We start from the raw sequence: 20,776 nt of genomic DNA on the forward strand, positions 1-20,776 counted from the left end.
GCACTGAGCTCTCTCTCTCACACACAGACACTGAGCTCCTCCCTCCCTCTCCCCCTCTCTCTCTCTCTTACACACACACACACACAGACAGACAGACAGACAGCAGTGGGACATGGCGCTGGAGTGAGGAGAGAGGGAGGAGAGAGAGAGAGAGGGAGTGAGGAGAGAGAGGGAGTGAGGAGAGAGGGGGAGTGAGGACAGAGAGGGAGTGAGGAGAGAGAGGGAGTGAGGAGAGAGAGAGAGAGAGGGAGTGAGGAGAGACAGAGAGAGAGGGAGTGAGGAGAGAGAGAGAGAGAGGGAGTGAGGAGAGAGGGGGGAGAGGGGGAGTGAGGAGAGAGAGAAGGAGTGAGGAGAGAGAAAGAGAGGAAAGAGAGAGGGAGGAGAAAGGGAGCGAGGAGAGAGAGAGGAGTGAGGAGAGAGAGTGAGAGGGAGAGAGGGAGTGAGGAGAGAGAGTGAGAGGAGTGAGGAGAGAGAGTGAGAGGAGAGAGGGAGTGAGGAGAGAGAGTGAGAGGAGTGAGGAGAGAGAGTGAGAGGAGAGAGGGAGTGAGGAGAGAGAGTGAGAGGGAGAGAGTGAGGAGAGAGGGAGTGAGAGGGAGGAAGGAGAGAGGGAGAGAGTGAGAGAGAGGGAGTGAGGAGAGAGAGGGGGGAGTGAGGAGAGAGAGGGGGAGTGAGGAGAGAGGGAGTGAGAGGGAGGAAGGAGAGAGGGAGAGAGTGAGAGAGAGGGAGGAGAGAGAGGGGAGTGAGGAGAGAGAGGGGGGAGTGAGGAGAGAGAGGGGGGAGTGAGGAGAGAGAGGGGGGAGTGAGGAGAGAGAGGGGGGAGTGAGGAGAGAGGGGGAGTGAGGAGAGAGAGGGGGAGTGAGGGGGAGTGAGTGGTGGAGGGGGGAGTGCAGTGCAGTGCCGCGCAGTGCTGTGTGAGGGGGTAACACCGTCTCAGGTTAACGATGGCTGTGCCTCACCACCGTGTGAACTGCTGAGAGAGAGAGAGAGAGAGAGAGAGAGCGCTGTTTGGGCTTCGGACGCACAAAGAGGAGGAGGAGAAGAAGGAGAGAGGGAGTGTGTGAGAGAGGGAGAGGGAGAGAGAGAGAGAGAGAGAATGGCGGACCGGAGCCTTGACAGTGTGGCTCTCCCTCTGGATGTCAGGGCGAGGCTGGCGGAGCTGGACCTGGAGTTATCTGAAGGTAAAAGCACATTTTTCTTTTTCTTCTTCTTCTTCTTCTTCTTCTTCTTCTCTCTCCCCCTCTCCCTCCCCTTTCCCTCTCTTCTCCCTCTCTTCTCTCCCTCCTCTCCCCCTCTTCTCTCCCTCCTCTCCCTCTCTTCTCCCTCCTCTCCCTCTCTTCTCTCCTTCTTTTCTCTCCCTCTCTTCTCCCTCCCCTTTCCCTCTCTTCTCCCTCTCCCTCTCTTCTCCCTCTCTTCTCTCCCTCTCTTCTTCCTCTCTTCTCTCCCTCTCCCTCCTCTCCCTCTCTTCTCTCCCTCCTCTCTCTCTCTCTCTCTTCTCCCTCTCCCTCTCTTCTTCTCTCCCCCTCTCTCTCTCTTCTCCCTCTCCCTCTCTTCTTCTCTCCCTCTCCTTTCCCTCTTCTCTCCCTCTCTTCTCTCTCTCCCTCTCTTCTCTCCCTCTCCCTCCTCTCTTCTCTTCCTCCTCTCCCCCTCTTCTCTCCCTCTTCTCCCTCTCTCCTGCCTCTCCTCTCCCTCTCTTCTCTCCCTCCTCTTTCTCTCTCTCTCTCTCTTCTCCCTCTCTTCTTCTCTCCCTCTCCTTTCCCTCTCTTCTCTCCCTCTCTTCTCCCTCCTCTCCCTCTCTTCTCCCTCTCTTCTCTCCCTCCTCTCCCCCTCTCCCCTTTCCCTCTCCTCTCCCTCCTCTCCCCTCTCCCCCTCTCCCTCCTCTCCTCTCCTCTCCCCCTCTCCCTCCTCTCCCCTCTCCCCCTCTCTTCTCTCCCTCTCCCCTCTCCTCTCTTCTCTCTCCCCTCCCTCCTCTCTTCTCTTCCTCCTCTACCCCTCTCCCTCCTCTCCCCCTTTCCCCCTCTCTTCTCTCCCTCTCCCCCTCTTCCTCTCTTCTCTCTCTCCCTCCCTCCTCTCTTCTCTTCCCCTCTCCCCCTCTCCTCCTCTCCCCCTCCCCCTCTCTTCTCTCCCCCTCTTCCTCTCTTCTCTCTCTCCCTCCCTCCTCTCTTCTCTTCCTCCTCTCCCCCTCTCCCTCTCTCCTCTCTCTCCTCCTCCCCCTACTCTCCCTCTTGGATTTTATCCTCCCTTTCCTTTCCTTTCCTTTTCCTTTTCCTTTCCTTCCCCACTTTCCCTTCTTCTCTGCTCAATCCACATGGTTTCCTGCCTCTGCCCTCGTTTCTTCCCCATCTCTCTCTCTCTCTCTCCCTCTCCCCCTCTCTCTCTCTGTGTTGTGTGTGTGTTGTGTGTGTTTTTTTGTTGCATCTCTGTGTATGCAATACATGTTTAAATAATAATTAATATTTGCCAGAGGTCTGTGTTTGCTGTGTTTCATAAATACACACACACACACAGAGTAACAGACATTAATTGTGTGTGTGTGTGTGTGTGTCTGTATGTGTATGAAACACAGCAACATAGACACTGAAATTATTATTAATATTATTATTAAAAAATCTATGATATATACACACACACACACAGACTCAGTGTCTCTCTCTCTCTCTCACACACACACACACACAGAGAGTAACATGTACTCCCCGGTTTAATTGTGTGTGTGTGTGTGTGTCTGTATGTGTATGAAACACAGCAACACAGACACTGAAATTATTATTATTATTAAAAAATCTATGATATATATATATATACACACACTCAGTGTCTCTCTCTCTCTCTCACACACACACACACACACACAGAGTAACATGTACTCCCCAGTTTAATTGTGTGTGTGTGTGTATGTATGAAATGGAGCAACATACACTGAACAATTATTATTAAAATATCTATTATATATATACACACACACACACACACACACTAACAGATAATCCCCAATTTCATTGTGTGTGTGTGTGTCTATATATGTATGAAACAACAACACAGACACTCAAAAAATATTATTATTAAAATATATATTATATAGACACACACACACACACAGAATAACAGATAATTCCCAGTTTAATTGTGTGTGTATGTGTATGTGTATATATATGTGTGTTATCCATCCAAGGTACAGTGTTAATGATACAGTGTCTGCTTTCAGCTGACACTTCATTTAAGATTGATGGCCAAGGAGGTGGAAAAATAATATTTTTTTTCTTCCAGGGCTGGGCTATGGCTTTGCCCTATTCCTCCCTGTTAACGGTTTCAAACAGGGAAAGGATTTTGTTTTATTGGGGGGTGGGGTGGGGGGGGTGGGGTTGTGGCTGCTGCTGTGAGTGTTGTTGTACAAGATATGATTTTATTGCAATTTATACCACCCCCCCCCACCCCTCCATCTCTCTCTCTCTCTCTCTCTCTCTTTCTCTCTGTCTCCCCCCTTCTGCCTGGATTTGAAATGGGGAGAAGAAGAGGGCGAGGGGTGTGTGGGGAGATGCATATATTATATATATATATATATATTTAGAGAGAGAGAGAGAGCAAGGACAGGCAAACTTGACATCATTTTTGATTTATGGCAATTCAAGCATCAAAATTGTGTGTGTGTGTGTAAAAATATATATATTTTCTCTCTCTATATATATATGTATATATATATCCCCTCTCTTTCCTCTCCCCCCAGTATATTTGAGCTTGTGGGAGGTGTGTGTGTGTGTGTTTTTTGTAAAAAAAACAGCAATTTTCGATGCATTATAATGGATACAGAGAGAGAGAGAGAGAGATGAACAATCATATAAATGGCAATTCAAAATCCAGTCATTTATGTAGATGCACATCTAAAATATGTGTGTGAGTGAGTGTGTGTGTATACATATATATATATAGGTGTTGTTAAACATATATTTTTTTGGGGGTGGTGGGGGGAGGAAGGGGGGAGGAAGGGGAAACAGAAGAAGCAATGGGGGAAATTGTACCTAACTTGGCGTAATGTGATGGGGCAGTGGAGTGGGTTACGGTTTAGATGTAAAGGGAGGGGAGGCGGAAAGGCTAAGGACATGACTCGGTGTGGCTGGGGCTGGGGGGGTGGGGGGTGGGGGGGGGGGAGATGCTAATTACGGTCATGTTTCTTAAGCTGGATGCGGCTGCCTTGGCAGTGAATGTTGCCTGGCAGTGTTGGTGGGCGCCAGCTCTCCTGCTGCCAGTCAGTGGGCATCGACGTGTGATGGTGCAAGGGTTGCAAATAACATAAGTTTTTTGGGGGGGATTGAGCATTGCCAGGAGGGGAGTGGTGGAGAGAGAGAGAGGTGGGGGGGGGGGCGGTTGGTTGGTTGGTTGGTTGGTTGGTACTGGATGGATAGATGGATGACATCCATTGCTCTTTGCAGTCTGTTTCCCTGATGTGCAGTACTCTAGTTCTTTCCGGTCGGGAGCAAATCCGAATGAATGAAACCGCACACACACACTCACACTCACACGCGCACACATTTGTATTAATCGATGAATTATCCGATGGTGCCGTGTGTGGGTGGGGAGAAAAAAATGACCCATTTCGTGACTGCTTGTAAGGGGAAGCGTTTCAGAAGTCGACGATTGATGGCTGCATTGAGTGGAGTGCTTAATCTCCCTTAATTCGGAGATATTTGCAGTAATATTAGGATGTTTTCCCTCTCTCTCCAAGCGTGTCTGTTGCTTTATTCCCCCGCCCCGTTGCCAGTTCATATGGTCCACAAATTTGGGAAGAGGCTGATATTTATCTGGAATCTTATCTTCGTGCCGTTTGTGCCTCAATGCCTCCCAATTCCCAATATTTTTATTTCCCAACCTCCCCCCAAAAAAAATTAGGAAAAAAAAGAGAAGGAATTATTATTATTAGAAGCCAAGCCCCGACAGAGGAAGTTTTATTCTCTTCTCTCCTTCTCTTTCCCTCTTTCTTTCTTTCTCTCTCTCTCTCTCTCTCCTTTGGTAAAGGTCAAACCAACGACTGCATCGCGACTGATGTATTTTAACCCTTTCTGGTCTCGATTCTCCCTCCCCCACCCACCCCGCTGTACACATTGCCTCGTTGCCATCCAGACAGACCATTTAAACACAGAGCAACCTAGGAATGCCAACAGATCTGTGTTGGGGGGAGGAGAGGGGGTGGGGGGGGGCGATGAAGTTTAATAGCATATTTGATAGCATTTGAATCAGCCTCAATTTACTGAACAAATATAATTTTGTATTGTATTATATCTGTGTGTGTGTGTGTGTGTAACCCGTTATAGGGTGGACCTATCTCCCCCCCCCCCCCCTTCCCCCCCACCTTACCAACACACGCACACAAACACACACACACACACATATGTATTTAACGGTCTGAAAGGGCACAAGTCGGAAGCCGAATGAATAGGGAGAGCAGGATTTTTTTTTTTGGTAAACAAACCGCACAGGGTTAATCTGCTTCATGTGTTATTAACGAACTCCATTCTCTGGTCCCCCGTTGAACTGTCAGTTTGAAGTTGTCCATATGTGTGCCCTCGTCACATCTTTGTTTAAAACACCAGTTGAACCTAAATACAATTCTGGTTTGGCGTTTTACGCCGAGAAGGTTGATTTAGTGCGATCGAACGGCATTGGATGTCACTCGCGATACAGATTTTCCTACGTCCAGGCTTTTAAATGCCGCTCAATAATATTTTGCTCAAACTTGCGGGGGTGGTGGGGGGGGGGCGTTGACGATTAATCGGTTGGTTTATCTGGTACAAAAGACGCTGCGTGCGTGGTGGATGATTTGCAAAACACCGATTTCGTTTCTCAGGATCATCATTTAATGTGTGCGCGCGTGTGTGTATATGCGTGTGTGGGTGTGTGTGTTCGTGTGTGTGTGTGTGTGTGTGTTCGGGCGGGTGGGCGGGGGGGGGGGTGGGTTGGTGCTGCTACATGAGATGGGAATTTGATGTATTTTGATGTGCAAAAGGACACATTAGAAGCAGGGTGACTTGTGAATCGGAAAGGGCTCGTGTTTCTAGATTCAGTCTGTGAATTGGGAATAATGTGGTTGAACATTACAAGTTGTCAGGGGTGACTCTCCAGTATCGCAGAATGAAACATTTATTGAAATGAGCACTCGAGCTGTGAATTGCAACTACTGCATTATGGAGCTTGACATATCACCCTGATTTGTCCATATATTGTCGTCTCTCTTCCTCTCTTCTCTCCTAACCCTCTGATGGAAGCCCGTGTCCTTAATGCACTCCAGGCTGCAAGAAGTAAGCGTGGGTGGAAAGCTTGCTAGACGGCAATATCGGTGGCAAGCCGATGCGGCTGTCGCTGGTTAGACCCCAGCAGTTACCCCCAACGCACACTCTGGGCTCCCCCCAAAGCCTTGGGTCTTACCGACCTGCGCCTAATACTTTCCGGAATTAGGTAAAGCAGGATGCGTCCATCCAGGGAGAGAGAGAGCATATTCCAATCCAACAATTTATCTCTGGGTCTTCCACGTGTAGGTGGGATTCATGGGAGTCTCAACTTGGTTTAGAGCATCTTAAGCCGGTGATGGGTATCCGCACGTGTCAGACACCCGGCTGACCCACTCTCACTTGCCCCCCCACCCTCACATCCCCCCCCAAAAAAAATCTCTCCTCTTCCCCCATGCACACAATTTTAATCAACATTCCTTTTAATCAGGATGACTTTCCTCGAAGATGCAGTCGTTCCAACGCAGCCTTTTCTGTTGCTGTGGGAAAAGTGCAATAAATGCCTCCTATAATTGCGATCTTTCCTGTTGCTGGTGGCGTTGGTTTCAATTCCGAATGACGACATGAGCCCCTGGAACCCCTTTCAGAAATGTGATCGCGACCATCATCATCATCGCTCTGATCATTGGAAGTCTGCACAGTGTTCCTCTGGTGAATCAGAATTGTCTTGGGTCTGTGACATAGACAGGCAGCGTAAGTGGGTTTGAGATATAGGAAAATTGACAGGATGATTGATGCAGTATTTTCTCCCCTTCCCCCAACTATTCGCAAGATCTTGTAGAAAATATTATTGTGCAACAAGTCGCGTGCATCCGATAATTAGCGGGTTCATGAACCGTGGGACCGGGAAGGAAAGAAGGTTTAAGTATAGTTAATTCAACCCGACTTTCTAAATGTAATTACCGGTACTTTCGAAAGACGGTCTCCTTCTGGCGAGCGCAATTTATTTGCTTTCTTCTTTTCCCTTTTTGCATCGACAAAAATAGCTATTTTCTCTTTTTTTTTCAAAAGAAATTGAAGCACCTTTTCTCTTTGCTGTTAGAAGTCGAGTGGATTCCATCGGTGAACATCTATAGAGCGTGTTAACGCGGCGCAAAATATATTTAAATAAGGAGCCTTTGTGTCACACTTAGTGGGTGCAGCCAAATGTGCTTGAAAATCTAGCGGAGGGAGGGAGAGAGAGAGATGATTTTCTTTCTTTCTTTCTTAGCTTAACTGAACGTTTTGTCATTTTGAGGATATTTTCGAGTTATTTTATACCTCGAAACGTCTTTGATTTACACGCACACCTGTGGTTTACTTCAGTAACATTAGCAATAATATTAGTTATTAAAATGGCACAGAGCATAGCGTCACCATCATATGGGACAGAGAATACTAACTTGTATATTTGCAACTTGTCTTGAAAAGGGTCACTGTGACCAATCTCTGTGACCAATCCGAACCTTTCGACACAGTATTTCTCCCCCACATCCAAGCCATGACCCGCTCTGCCTTCCCTCACCTCCATAACATCGCCCGACTCCGCCACTACCTCACCCCTCAGGCGCTGAAACTCTTGTTCATCCCCTCCAGGCTCGACTATGCAAACGCTCTGCTTGTCGGCCTTCCCAACTCCTCCCTCCACAGACTGCAGATAATCCAGAACTCTGCAGCCCGTGTCCTCTCCCATCTCCCCCATTCTCACCCGACTCCATTGGCTCCCTATCCTTCAGAGGATCCAGTTCAAGATCCTGGTCCTCACCTGCAAAGCCCTCCGTGGCCTCGCCCCACCCTACCTCTGGACCTCCTAACCCCCTACCAACCCACTCGTTCCCTCCGCTCAGCCGGCTCTGTCCTGCTCCACGTCCCTCGACCCACCCGCCCCACCATTGGCGGGAGAGCCTTCAGCCACTCTGCCCCCAACCTCTGGAATTCCATCCCCCAGTCACTCCGCCTCACCACCTCCTTAGCCTCCTTCAAGTCCCGTCTCAAGACCCTCCTCTTCGACCATGCCATCGGCCACTGCCCTTCCCCTCCCCTCCCTTCTCCCCCCTGACCTCAGCTCGGGTCTGAAATGCTGTACTCTGTCCAGCGCCTTGGGACGTCCTCCCGACGTGAGAGGCGCTGTACCAATGTAATCTTGTTGTTGTTGTTGTGAATACCAAAATAGGTATATTATTAGGTGTCAGCCTGGCTCATTAGGGTAACAACTCTCGCCTTTTGAGTCAGAAAGCTCTGTAGCTTTGTCGTGACTTTGAGGTCAAAGTCTGGGCTGGGTTTGGGTACTGATGCATTGTCAGAGTTGCCAAACTTCTGCTTCGATGTTAAACAGACTTCCCGTCCCGTCTGCCAGTTCAGATGGGCGTAGTGTGTTCCCGTGGCCCTATTTGAAAAGAGAAGAGAATCGTCCCTGATCATGGGAGATATTTGCAACATCTTCTTCCTAAAATCAAAGGAAAATGTATGAGCCCATACACGAGTGCTCTGTATCCTGAGAATCAGTGTGGCCATTGCTGTCTTTCGCCTTTATGTCTTGGGTGTTGACGTTGATTTGGAAGTGACATGGAATGATGGAATGACACGGTGGAGTCCTGTGGCGTATTGGTTAGAAAACTTGCTTCGCAAGCGAGAGGATCCGGGTTCAACTCCCGGGTAGGGTAAAACCTCAGGCAAGTTTCCTTACTCCGCACGCCTCTGGAGGAACCCGGTTTTTTCCGGGGGTAAAAATTTATTTTTAGAAAGAATAATAATTTGCTCACTCAATCCACCGTTTGTGGGGACGCTGCTGTGCGCAATTGGCTGCCGCGTTTCGCCCACAAAATATACCGTCAATTCACTTTACGCACTTTCTGTGACGCGCTTTGAGACGTCTCAACGACGTGATAAGGCGCTGTATCAAATGCAAGGATTATTATTATTATGGTACTGTTGAATACTGTGTTGCTATTCTCTTTCGATTCTCTCCTCCCTCCTTCCCCTCCATCCTCCCCTTAGTAGCTCGGACTTGAAGTTAAATAAAATTTAACAAGGGGGCAGTTGTTTGATTTCTTTTAATTTTTTGCCGTGGCCGCTGCCTGTTTCTGTACACAGCGTTGCCCCAGAGGGACAGAGCGGTTTCCAGTAGCTAATGGGGATATTAACGTCAGATTCCTATGCAAATTCTACAAATATCGGTAGCCGTTTCATAGAGAATGTGACATATAGGCATCCGTGAGTAAAAAAAAGTTGGGCTGCATATACACATAGCTCAGGCAAAATGCAATGACATATTTAGGCTCTTTGAAATAGAAATCTGTGCACGTCTCAGGTCACTCTGAAAGTCTGATTTTTAGTTGGATTTCTTTCTTCTTAAATTTCTAAATTGAATAGCAAAATGTTTCCATGTTCTGGGAGATTATAGCTTTGTTACATATTATTAGATGTTAGTCCATTTTTGGTTGATATTAAAGTGAGGCCCCCATCCTGTGCGCAATTGGCTGCCACGTTTCGCTCACAAAATATACAGTTAATTCCCTTTACAGTATATCCTGTGAAGCACTTTGAGACGTCCCGAAGACGTGATGAGGCACTAAATAAAATTCAAGGATTATTATTATTATTATTCAGGTGGTTGTTGCAAAATTACAAAGGAGTTTCTCTTGGTACTGTAGCCAACAACAATAATAATAATAATAATCGTTGCACTTGATATAGCGCTTTTCACGTCGGGAGGACGTCCCAAAGCGCTTCGCAGAACACACTGTAAAGTGAATTGACTGTATATTTGTGGGCGAACGCGGCAGCCAATTGCGCACAGCAATGTCCCACAAACGGTCGTAGATTGAAAATAACCAATTTATTATTGTTTTGGGTTTTGGAGGGATTATTATTAGGCTCTGTGTGGAGTAAGGAAACTTGCCCAAGGTTTCGCCCTCTGCCTGGAATTGAACTCGGGTCTCTCGCTTGCAAAGCGAGCGCTCAACCACTGAGCTACAGCACTCCACGACAACACTAAAGGAGTGGTCATTCTCTTCATGACTGGTCGTGGGACATTTCTGTGTATATTTCTGTGTACAAATTGGCTTCTGCGCTTGCTTAAAAAATATGCAATCACTAACCACGCTTCACAGTAAAAGGTTGTGAAGCACTTTGAGACGTACTGGCGACGTATTACGTTGCTATATCCAATTCAGGGATTATTACTGCCCCCCTCTAACTCCTCATTCTGTTCTGAATGGAATTGTAGTTTAGTGCCCTCTGGTTTCTACCTGATAATTTCAGTTTGTCGTCCTGATCAAAATCGATTTCTTTTTATACATAAAAGAATACATTAGTTCATCCGAGACGTGTGTTTGATAAAACGAGTTCCAATCAATCCGCTCGACAGTGATGTAATTGTAACTCGAAGTTCATTAGTACGACACAATCAATTCAAATCACTTCAGCTCTGAAGTAAGGATCTAAATTTAATTAAATGGCATCTTTTGAGTCCCAATGTAAGTACTTGCACTTTCAGTCAATCCATTTTAAAATTGAAAAGAGGGTTGCATTCGCTGTGCAGGTCTAGTTAAAAATAAAGCCAGTAAGGTGGAATTTGCGACAGTTTGTTCGGAGTCCAGAGTGAATCATTTATTGTGGAATCCTGTAGCTCAGTGGTTAGAGCGCTCGCCTCACAAGCGAGAGGACCCGGGTTCGATTCCCGGGCAGGGTGAAACGTTTGGCAAGTTCCCTTACTCCACACGCCTCTGTTTACGTGGCAGTAAGTAGGAACCCGGTTGTTACTCGACTGTCGGATCGCTTTTCCTGGTGTAATAATGCCTCCAAATAAATAAATAAATTAATTAATAATAATAATAATAATTTGGTCACTCAATCCACGACTGTTTGTGGGACACTGCTGTGCGCAATTGGCCGAAAGTGTTCGGGGCAACGCAGCAAAGTTGATGTTGTACCACAACATTTTGATTCGCCCACAAAATCTACAGTCAATTCGCTTTACAGTACATTCTGTGAAGCGCTTTGAGACGTCTCGAAGACGTGAAAAGGCGCCGTATGAGAGGTGACCCGATTCCCCCAGCTCAGGACCGAAACATCCAGCGCCTTGGGACGTCCTCCCGACGTGAAAGGCGCTACACAAATATAATTTTGTTGTTGTTGTGCAACCAGTGCAAGGATTATTCTTATTCTTACCCAAATCCCCCCCCACAGTCAAGCAGGTGATTGTGAAAGCGGGAATAAACAGCTGCTATGAAACGTCACAACTTGTTTCGTCACCAAAATGTTGGAAACTAATCAGCGCCAATAACATGCCACCAAAAACAGCAATGAAATAACCATCAAGTAATGCGTTGTTCGGGTGTGTGTCTGGCCCAGGCTCCAGGGAGAACCGCCTGCTCTTTCAGGCGAGACATTTAACATCCTCCTGAAGTACCGGAGCAGGGAAACATGACCTTGGTTAAATCTCACCCGAGCGGTGGTGCCTCCCAACAACTCAGCGGTCCCTCACCACCGCACTGCGGTGTGATATTGCTGACAGACTCCCGACCTGACACGGGCTTGATCTTCCACCTACACCCTTTGTGCGTCAGCCTGGCACAGTGATAGCCCTCTCGCCTGCGAGTCAGATGGTTGTAGGTGAAAGCACCTCACCAGGAGTTGGAATGGCCTAGTCTATAAGCTGACGCTCCAATGCACTACCTTCAGGCACTCCAGGGCCTATGGAACTGTTCCAACCCCCTAAATAACAGTATTGCTTCCATTATAGCACCTTTTGCTTCAGCGATACGTCTCAAAGCGCTTCACCAAATTACGTTCCTTGGAAACGAAGCGAATGCTGTTATGGATGCAAACACAGCAGCGACGTTTTGGCAAGGACAGGGAGATGAGTGGTCAATCGAGTAAGAGGTTTTTTTGAGTGGGGTGGGGGAGGGGGTGGTGAGGGATGGTGGACGAATTTGAATGAAGAAGGGAGCGCAAAATGGGACGCGACGGGGAGAAAAACTCCCAATTATTTTCCTGCAGAAGAAAGGTTAAAGGGAGTGGGAATAGTGAATTGTATGAATTGTTTGTCTGTGTTCTCGGCTGTCTGCATCCTGAAGAGTCCCACTGGTGTCTGACTGACAAGCATGGCGCTGCCATAACCCAAAGGGAAACCTTTTTGCTCACGCTTGAGATGACGTGAGCACAACAGTTGACTGGTCCCCAGTTTGCATTGCCCAAATCTCCAGATGAAGTTACAGCTGCTTGACGTGACTCCGAAAGCAATAAACGATGTATTATGATTATTATTATTACTTATTATTAATCCCTGACTGTGTCCAGCGCCTTGGGATGTCCTCCCGACATGAAAGGCGCTGTACAAATGTAAGTTGTTGCTGTCGTTGTTAGGCTGTTGTCATTTGTCGAGGTCTTTGACACGAAAGACATTGAACTTGTCCCGCCAGCATGATTTAATTAATTTTCATTGACTTTGTGTAATGTACCTTGAATGACAAATCCCTCCCCCCCAAAGTCTTTCGTAATGCTTGCGTGTGGCATAGCGCCTTTCACGTCGGGAGGGTGTTACAAAACATTTCACAGGGTCTTATTCTATAGTGGGTCGACTGCATTTTTTGTAGGGGAACTTGACAGCTAATTTGTGAACAGCAATGTCTCACAAACAGCCAGGAAGTGAATGATTAACTTTATGTAGGAGAATGGTTGGTTAAGCCAGGACACCGGGAGAAGCTCCCTTCCCTCTTTTCGAATAGCGCCACGGGATCTTTAACGTCCACCTGGTTATTGGCTCCTCGGAAAGTAGACACCTCTGACATTACAACGTGCATTGGGCTGGAATGTCAGTCCAGACTATGTGAGTTTAAAGTCCCAATGTTGGGCTTCAATGAACACAAATACCTTCTGACTCCCAGCCGGGAGTGTGACTGACTGAGCCGGCCTGACACCACGTCAAAGTCCTCTAAATTATTCTTTCATGGTTTTTTTTTTAATTCCAAGTTCACTGGAGACGAACGGGAAGCAGATTTTTGGGTGTCAGCACAAGTGCTGAAACGATTCCTGCTGTGCCACTGACAATTAGAAACGTAATCTCGAGCTGACCGCGCTATATATTTGGACCAAGACACGCACATTCGTTTAGCAGATACTTTGGCTTTCCTTTTTATTTGCTCGCTGATCTTACGCTTTGCATGTTTGGCAGTCTGTTGATTGACAGAGATTCAAGGCTCTTTTTTTTTCATACTTAGGAGGGGAATTGCATTTCCACGTAGGCCGTCCCTTCAGTTCTCTCTCACGTTTTCTGATGTGATGCACTTCATATTGTGAGAGTTAATGTGAATTGACTTCGGCCCCGACCCCCTCTACCTGTCTGAGTTCCGCACACCCTAAACAGCACACTACCCCGGTGTTGTGCGTTCCGCTGTCTGAAATCCTTTCGTTTGATCTCTTTTACTATTGCTGTGCGGTGCGATCCCTCCTGTGTCAAAGATCTCGTTGAAATATGCGAAGGTTTTTGTTGGTTTTGTTAACTAGCCGTGGAAGACGAAAATGTTTGGGTCTATTTGATACTCTTCCTGTAGCGTAACTAGAGCTGATATCTTTGTGGCCTTTAGAGGATTGCAGTCATGCCTGATGGATGAATTAAGCGCCCGGATGTTGTGTTTGGCAGTTGTCGATGTTGTGGTTGGTAAATGGGAGTGTGGCACGTTAGGGGTTCTGGCGCAGAGTGGGTGGAGAATCATCGAACGAAGTGTCAAACCTACCTGGAAAATGTGGATTGGGGCTGTGGTGTTTTTACAGAAGCTTTACCACTCCGTGATTTCTGGAACTCCGTGATTGGAGACCTGTCGCTCAGTGGTCAGAGCACTCGCCTCGCAAGCGAGAGACCTGGGTTCGATTCCCGGCAGGGGCCGAAACCTTGGGCAACTTTCCTCACTCCACACCCCTGATAATAATCCCTCAAGAAAAAAAAAACAAGAAAAATAAAATTGGTCACTTCAATCCACGACTGTTTGTGGGACACTGCTGTGCGCAATTGGCTGTTGCATTTCGCCGCCCACATATTATACAGTCAATTCACTTTAAGGTCTATCCTGTGAAACGCTTTGAGACGTCCAGAAGACGTGAAAAGCGCTATATCAAATGCAAGGATTATTACTACTATTGTTGTTATTATTTCTAATGACATCTGCTGACAAAAATTATTTTGTTCCCGTATCTGTTATTCTCTTTGACCGAGCCTTCAGCTCCCCTCTCGACTCTCTTCCCCCTCCTCGCTCCCTCCCTTCCCTCCCCTCACCCTGACCATTTCCCCCCTCCTCGCTCCCTCCCTTCCCTCCCCTCACCCTGACCATTTCCCCCTCCTCGCTCCCTCCCTTCCCTCCCTTCACCCTGACCATTTCCCCCCTCCTCGCTCCCTCCCTTCCCTCCCCTCACCCTGACCATTTCCCCCCTGCTCGGGTCATGACCCAACTGTGCAGCGCCTTGGGACGTCCTCCTGACGTGAAAGGCGCTTTATAAATGGAATCTTGTTGTTGTTGTTGTATTGGTACCGAACGTAAGTTAAGGTAATCCAGAGTTAAAATTTTAAGGTTAAAATCGAGGAACAGCCCAGAAATGAAGCACCTTACTTAATTGCGAGGGTTGTCGAGTTCCAGGATTGAAGTGATTCCAGCTCATCTGTCACAGTTGGGGACGAATTCTCTCTCAATAATCCTTGAATTTCAGCCAGTCAGCCTGGCTCCCTTTTGTAGCTCTTTTGCCTCTTGAGTTCATGTGGCTCTCGGTAGGATAGCGTCTTGGAGCGTTTCACGAAGACGGGTTTGGATCCCGAGCAAAGGCTGAAGGTGTGGTTGAAAAGATGAATATTTTTTTGAAAAAAAATGTTTAACCTGATTGTAAGCGTTTCTGGCATTTGTGTGCTCTGAAAATCTGTTGACAATCAAATGCTTAGATATTGTCAGCTTCTGCTGGGTACGGTGGGGTGGGGTGGGGGGGAAGGGGGGTTGAGAGAGAGAGAGAGATATGAAGAGCTGTGATGCTTGATTGTACGTACAATTGGCTGTATCCGTTTCGGCTTCGCTCGCAACCAAAGGATTCAATATGGACTGTAGATTGACACACCGACAGACATTTTGTCTTTATCTAGACTCAGTTGGAGGACCCCTGTTGGGAGGACCCCTGTTGGGAGGACCCAGTGGGAGGACTCCTGTTTGGAAGGACCCCTGTGGGAGGACACCCTGGTTGGGAGGACACCCAGGTTGGGAAGACACCCTGGTTGGGAGGACCCCTGTGGGAGGACACCCTGGTTGGGAGGACACCCTGGTTGGGAGGACCCCTGTTGGGAGGACTCAGTGGGAGGACACCCTGGCTGGGAGGACCCCTGTGGGAGGACACCCTGGTTGGGAGGACACCCTGGTTGGGAGGACCCTTCTGGGAGGACTCCTGTTGGAGAGGTCTCCTTGTTGGAGTGCATACATGTGTGATGAGCTTGTTTAGGTCATAGCTTTCCTCTGTCGCTACTTTATTGCAGTGTATATTATTATAGATGTATCTGTCTCTGGAGAGTGTGTGATTTTCTCTGTTGATATTTTGTTGAGTATATTATTATAGATGTATCCGTCTGGAAGGATGTGGGATTTTCTCTGTCGATATTTTGTTGCAGAATACCACACGTACCTCATATCTTGGAGCTTAATTGAATCATTTTTCAATACAGTTCATCAAATATGCCCACTCCCCTATGCAAAACCTTTCCGATGAGTTATAATAATAATCCCTCCAAAACCCCAAACAATAATAAATTGGTAATTTTCAATCCATGACTGTTTGTGGGACATCGCTGTGCACAATTGGCTGCCGCGTTCGCCCACAAATATACAGTCAATTCACTTTCCTGTGAAGTTCTGTGAAGCGCTTTGGGACGTCCTCCCGATGTGAAAAGCGCTATATCAAATGCAAGGATTATTATTATTATTATAAATCATGCCTCTACGTCAATCGGTTATTGCGTTCTTAGCGGATAGACAGACACACACACACAGACACAGACACAGACAGACATTTCGTCTTCATTAGTATAAGATAGGAATGTGATCATAATAACAATAACAACAATCCTCGCATTTGGTATAGCGCCTATCATTTCAGGAGGATGTCCCAAAAGCGCTTCACACGATAGAGTGTAAAGTGCGGCGACTGCGCGCTCTTGTTTGCCGGCCAACTATTTTGAGATAGACTACGCGAGGGGGATGGGGGTAGAGGTAGGACCGAATCTCTATTGCAGAGCGGTGGAAAAGCGAGACTCTAATGGGAATTACTCTCTGATTAATGTACCTGTGCGCGTCACAGTCACAAGGGTTGTGATGTATGTCATGAACCTGAGGATTGCGGAGCTAAATCTATACAAATGTTTGTTGGCTGCCTGGTGAATGTTTTTTTTTTAACCCCCGCGCCCCCCCCCCCCCCCACCCCGGATGAGATCTCCCTTTGTTTTCAGCTGTTGCCAGACATTGCCCATCCTCCCAAGTATTAACCGCCGAGCACTCGTGGTAGGACCTCGGAGGCAGAAAAACAAAGGGTATTGAATTTCCCTTGGAGTTTGCAGCTGGCGAATTGTCTTGTAAAGCGGAATATCTTTAAATGATTTTCTGCCTGGAACTCAATTTGCAACGCCACTTCGCTTGAATAACGATCGGGACTGGAATATTATGAAGCAATCTGCCAACCTGTGGAGATTCTGTTTGTTGGGTTATTGGGGAGCACAGGTCCCACGTCGTCTGCGTTCCCTTACGGCCGCCTGGATTATTACGCACATTTATCATCATGTCTGAGAGAGACGCACCGTGCCAGTGGTTGATGGCTTCCGCTGGAATTTAAGGAGAATCTTTCCGCAGGGCTTTTCCTTAGAGGAGTAGGAGTGCGAGATCTTTGTCTGCGTTCTGCTTTTGCTACAACTGGGGACGGAGAGCGAGAGCGAGAGAGAGGAAACGGATGACATTCTGCATTCTTTGGTTCATTCATTTCCCAGTGCTGAAGTTTAGAACAAAAATAGACCACTCTGTGTTCAGCAAGCTCTCTTGCTCTGTAGATACGTCAAGTCCCACCTGAAGACCTTCCTCTTCGACCATGCCTTCAGCCACGCCCCCCCCCATGCCCTCCACCCCTCCTGACCCCCAACTCCCAGCTCGGGTCCATCCAAAAGCACCTGTCTGTCCAGCGCCCCTGGGATGCCTTTCCGATGTGAAGGTCGCTATAACAAGTGTGATTTGTTGTTGTTGTACTTCAGGCGTGCCCGATTGTGAACCGCGAAGTGTGCCCCACCTTGTATGACACGGGTGTCTTGGGTACATAAAATCCGACGCTGTGTTGTAATGGTTTTGTGAAAACAAGTGGTCACTGACCTCACCGTTGGGTTGGGGAGTTGCAGCTGACGTCATTTCTGGCTGCTGGCGCTGATGTGCAGTTCACAGCACATGTGCAACACAGTAAAATTCGCATAAATCTGATCCGTATGAATCATATAACCAACCGCCTCAGTCCTACATCTGCCCAAGTCCCCTTCAAGAGTTTATGATCGACGCAAGTTTGACATAGGCTCATACTTTATAAAAATCCTTGCATTTGATACAGCGCCTTACCTTACCACGTCATTGAGACGTCTCAAAGCGCTTTGCATAAATCATATTAAATGTATGGTCCCAACTGATACGGTTTTGTGCGTAACCCGTGAAGTGCTTTGAGACCTCTTCCTGTCGTGAAAGGCGCTGTATCAAATGCAATGACTATTATTCTTACTCTTAATTCTAATCCTCTGCATCCATTTTTCTTTCCTCTCCCTCATCAAATGTTCATCCAATTCCCTTTAACGTGTCATGGCCACTCGAGGCAAAGCATTCCATACTTTAATAACAACAACAAGATTGCATTCGTATAGCGCCTTTCACTTCCAGCGACGATCTTGAATTACTGCCTATTTGCTGCCAATTTACCAAGCAACAGGAATAATCTTTTCATACCTACGTTCTTCGAAGCATTGAAGAAATCCTGGGCTTCGCAAGGTAGAATTTGCGGGAAAATTATTTAGATGGAAAGCTCTTAAAAACGTAATTGTTCCTTCCATTGAAATTGAATTGCCTCAACATTCAAGGCAAATAAGGCGCCTGGTGCTTCAGTGTTATGGAGTTGCAAATCACATACAGTATTATAATGCATTGCCAGTGTAGGAGTAAATAAGCCAGACGGAGATCTTAAGACTGGCTAAATGATGCAGAAAGATAAATGGTCCGTTTTGCTGTTGAGCACAATGTAATGCAGATATCACCAGGGAGAGATTAAGTCTGAAAGTGGGGCATTTTACTTTTAGCCATTATTCCCGTCTACTACAATGTCGCTGGCAGAAGACAAGCGCTCACGGGAACTGACTGCGGATTGATTGGATTGGCAGCTATCAGCTTGTTACCTCGCAGTAATTTGAAGACAAAAATTAACATTGAAAAGCTGCACTGTGACTCCTGAGTACTGGCATATCTAATATTTTTCTGTGGTCTGTTTTATATGGTATTTCGGGAACTTAACATCGCTGACTGGTTCGGCCAGTGGTCCCCAAACTTTACGCTTGGCCAAACAAATAGATGTTTCTTTATTGACTTTGTCCTAATTTACGGCTGAGCCGTGGGTATCGGGGCTCGGTAGCTCGTGGAAACAAGCTATTGATTTGGCCCGGACTGGTGAGGGTATTCAGTGGGCCAATTCTTGACATGTCCCGTGGACGAAAAGTGGCCAGCAGGCCGAGGGGTAGGGGACCACTGGGTTAGGAAATAGTACAAATACCCTTTTAATTAAGGAGACGTACCAATTTTAGTCTGCTAAATGCAAGCAAGGCGGTGACGAAAATGTGCGGGCTTTCGTCTCGGCAGCTTTCTCGACGACGGTCTCCTCCTTTCTCTCTTTCGCCCTTTCCAACCGATCTCCAGTGGGGAAGAGAAAGCCTTTTAGCCATCAGCCGTTTTGTTTCATGAATAGATTCCTTCCATTTGATACGAGCAAGTCGGGAGGACGTCTCAAAAGAGCTTCATCCCATTTTAACTGTACAGAGGAGTGAGTGCTTTCCGTCAGCGAACATGGTAGCCAATTGGCGCAAGGCACCGTTTCGCAAACCGTTAATGAAAGGAATGACCATTTTTATCTGGGGGAATTTGTTGACCAAGATCAAGAACCAACATGAAGCTTGGACCCACAACTTTCTGATTTGGAGGCAAGTGTCCTACCAACTGAACCAGGCTGACGCACAAACATCTTTGTTTAAGGTCGCTACTGAATTCGTGATATTTATAGCCTGGCCATAAACCAAGCAAGGAAACATTATTTGGTTAGCCACCGCTGCTTTACACGGTCACGTGTAGTCACGAGTGAGGAAATGCCAAATCTGCGCACTGATGTTTTAAGGGTCACGTTCAGCCATTACGTTTTATACCCCTTACCCCACACGCCTAATACTAATCCCTCCAAAACAAACCAATAATAAATTGGTCATTTTCAATCCACGGCTGTTTGTGGGGACGCTGCGGTGCGCAATTGGCTGCCGCGTTTCGCCCACAAAATATGCAGTCAAATTCACTTTACAGCATATTCTGTGAAGCGCTTTGAGACGTCTAGCAGATGTGAAAAGCGCTATATCAAATGCAAGGATTATTATTATTATTATTTTATTATTATTATTATCCTCTTTGAGGGTGCGTTCTGATGTGAAACACAAGGATTATTGTTGTTATTATTTCTGCTTGAGAGAAAGATGAGCAAGCTTGATCAAAGGTTATATTTAAGGGTTATATTTTTAAGGGTTGTATCTAAGGGTTATATTTTTGAGACTGCGCTCCAGACACTGGCAAAGGTTTAAGGAGCCTTGGCTTGGGAAAGCTTTTTTCCCGACTCGGTTGGTCAGAGGTGCCTGGTGCAGACAAACCTGCGATGCTGCCTTTGACAAACGGGGACATGGATCTGCCCTGATCCTGGACCACTTTGTACCGTGGGATTCACCCACCAAAAATATACAGTCAATTCCCTCTACCGTATATTCCGCGAAGCGCTTTGAGTCACCTCAACCGCTTGGTAAGGCGCTAGGTCAAGTGCAAGGATTATTATCCTTATTATTTTTAAGTCTGCATCGACTTTCGTTGGTCACAACAAGAACAGCAACAACTCATGGGGCGCTAAAGTCAGACCAGTTTGGTAGTTGAAAACAGCCCTAAGTGAATGCTTCCAATACTTGTACCGCCCCTTAATGCGTTTAAAAATAGAATGCCATGCTTCACTTTATACCACCGCAGATCCAGAGCAGGTTCACAGCTGGTCGAGGCTGGAGCAGCATCCAAACTATTTCGGAATTTTTTTTCCCCAATGGAAAATTAATACGGAAAAGCCAGCAGATTGCCAGAGTTTCAAAGCGATTAAGCTGAAGTTTCCCGAGGATTGCAATAGCTTTTTGTGGTTTGGCAGTTTTACAGTTAAGGTTTTCCAGGGTCTATAAACGCGGCCTTAATGCAAGT

At 47.0% G+C, this 20,776-nt stretch overlaps 1 protein-coding gene and 1 non-coding gene across 3 annotated transcripts in view; both read left to right on the forward strand.

Moving 5' to 3' along the window:
• Positions 1 to 1,052: 1,052 nt before the first annotated feature.
• The window catches only part of LOC103183612 (disco-interacting protein 2 homolog C), a 341,341-nt gene continuing 321,617 nt past the window's right edge, over positions 1,053 to 20,776 (forward strand). For both annotated transcript variants that reach the window (XM_042332092.1, XM_042332093.1), the window contains exon 1: positions 1,053 to 1,178. In XM_042332092.1, coding sequence (XP_042188026.1) covers positions 1,094 to 1,178 — 85 coding nt within the window. In that variant the 5' untranslated portion in view covers positions 1,053 to 1,093. The remainder of the gene's footprint in view (positions 1,179 to 20,776) is intronic.
• On the forward strand, positions 10,875 to 10,948 carry trnav-cac. Its single transcript has one exon. It is a non-coding gene; the product is annotated as a tRNA-Val (tRNA).

Source organism: Callorhinchus milii, unplaced genomic scaffold, assembly GCF_018977255.1.
Source record: "Callorhinchus milii isolate IMCB2004 unplaced genomic scaffold, IMCB_Cmil_1.0 Scaffold2, whole genome shotgun sequence".
Taxonomy (NCBI): domain Eukaryota; kingdom Metazoa; phylum Chordata; class Chondrichthyes; order Chimaeriformes; family Callorhinchidae; genus Callorhinchus; species Callorhinchus milii.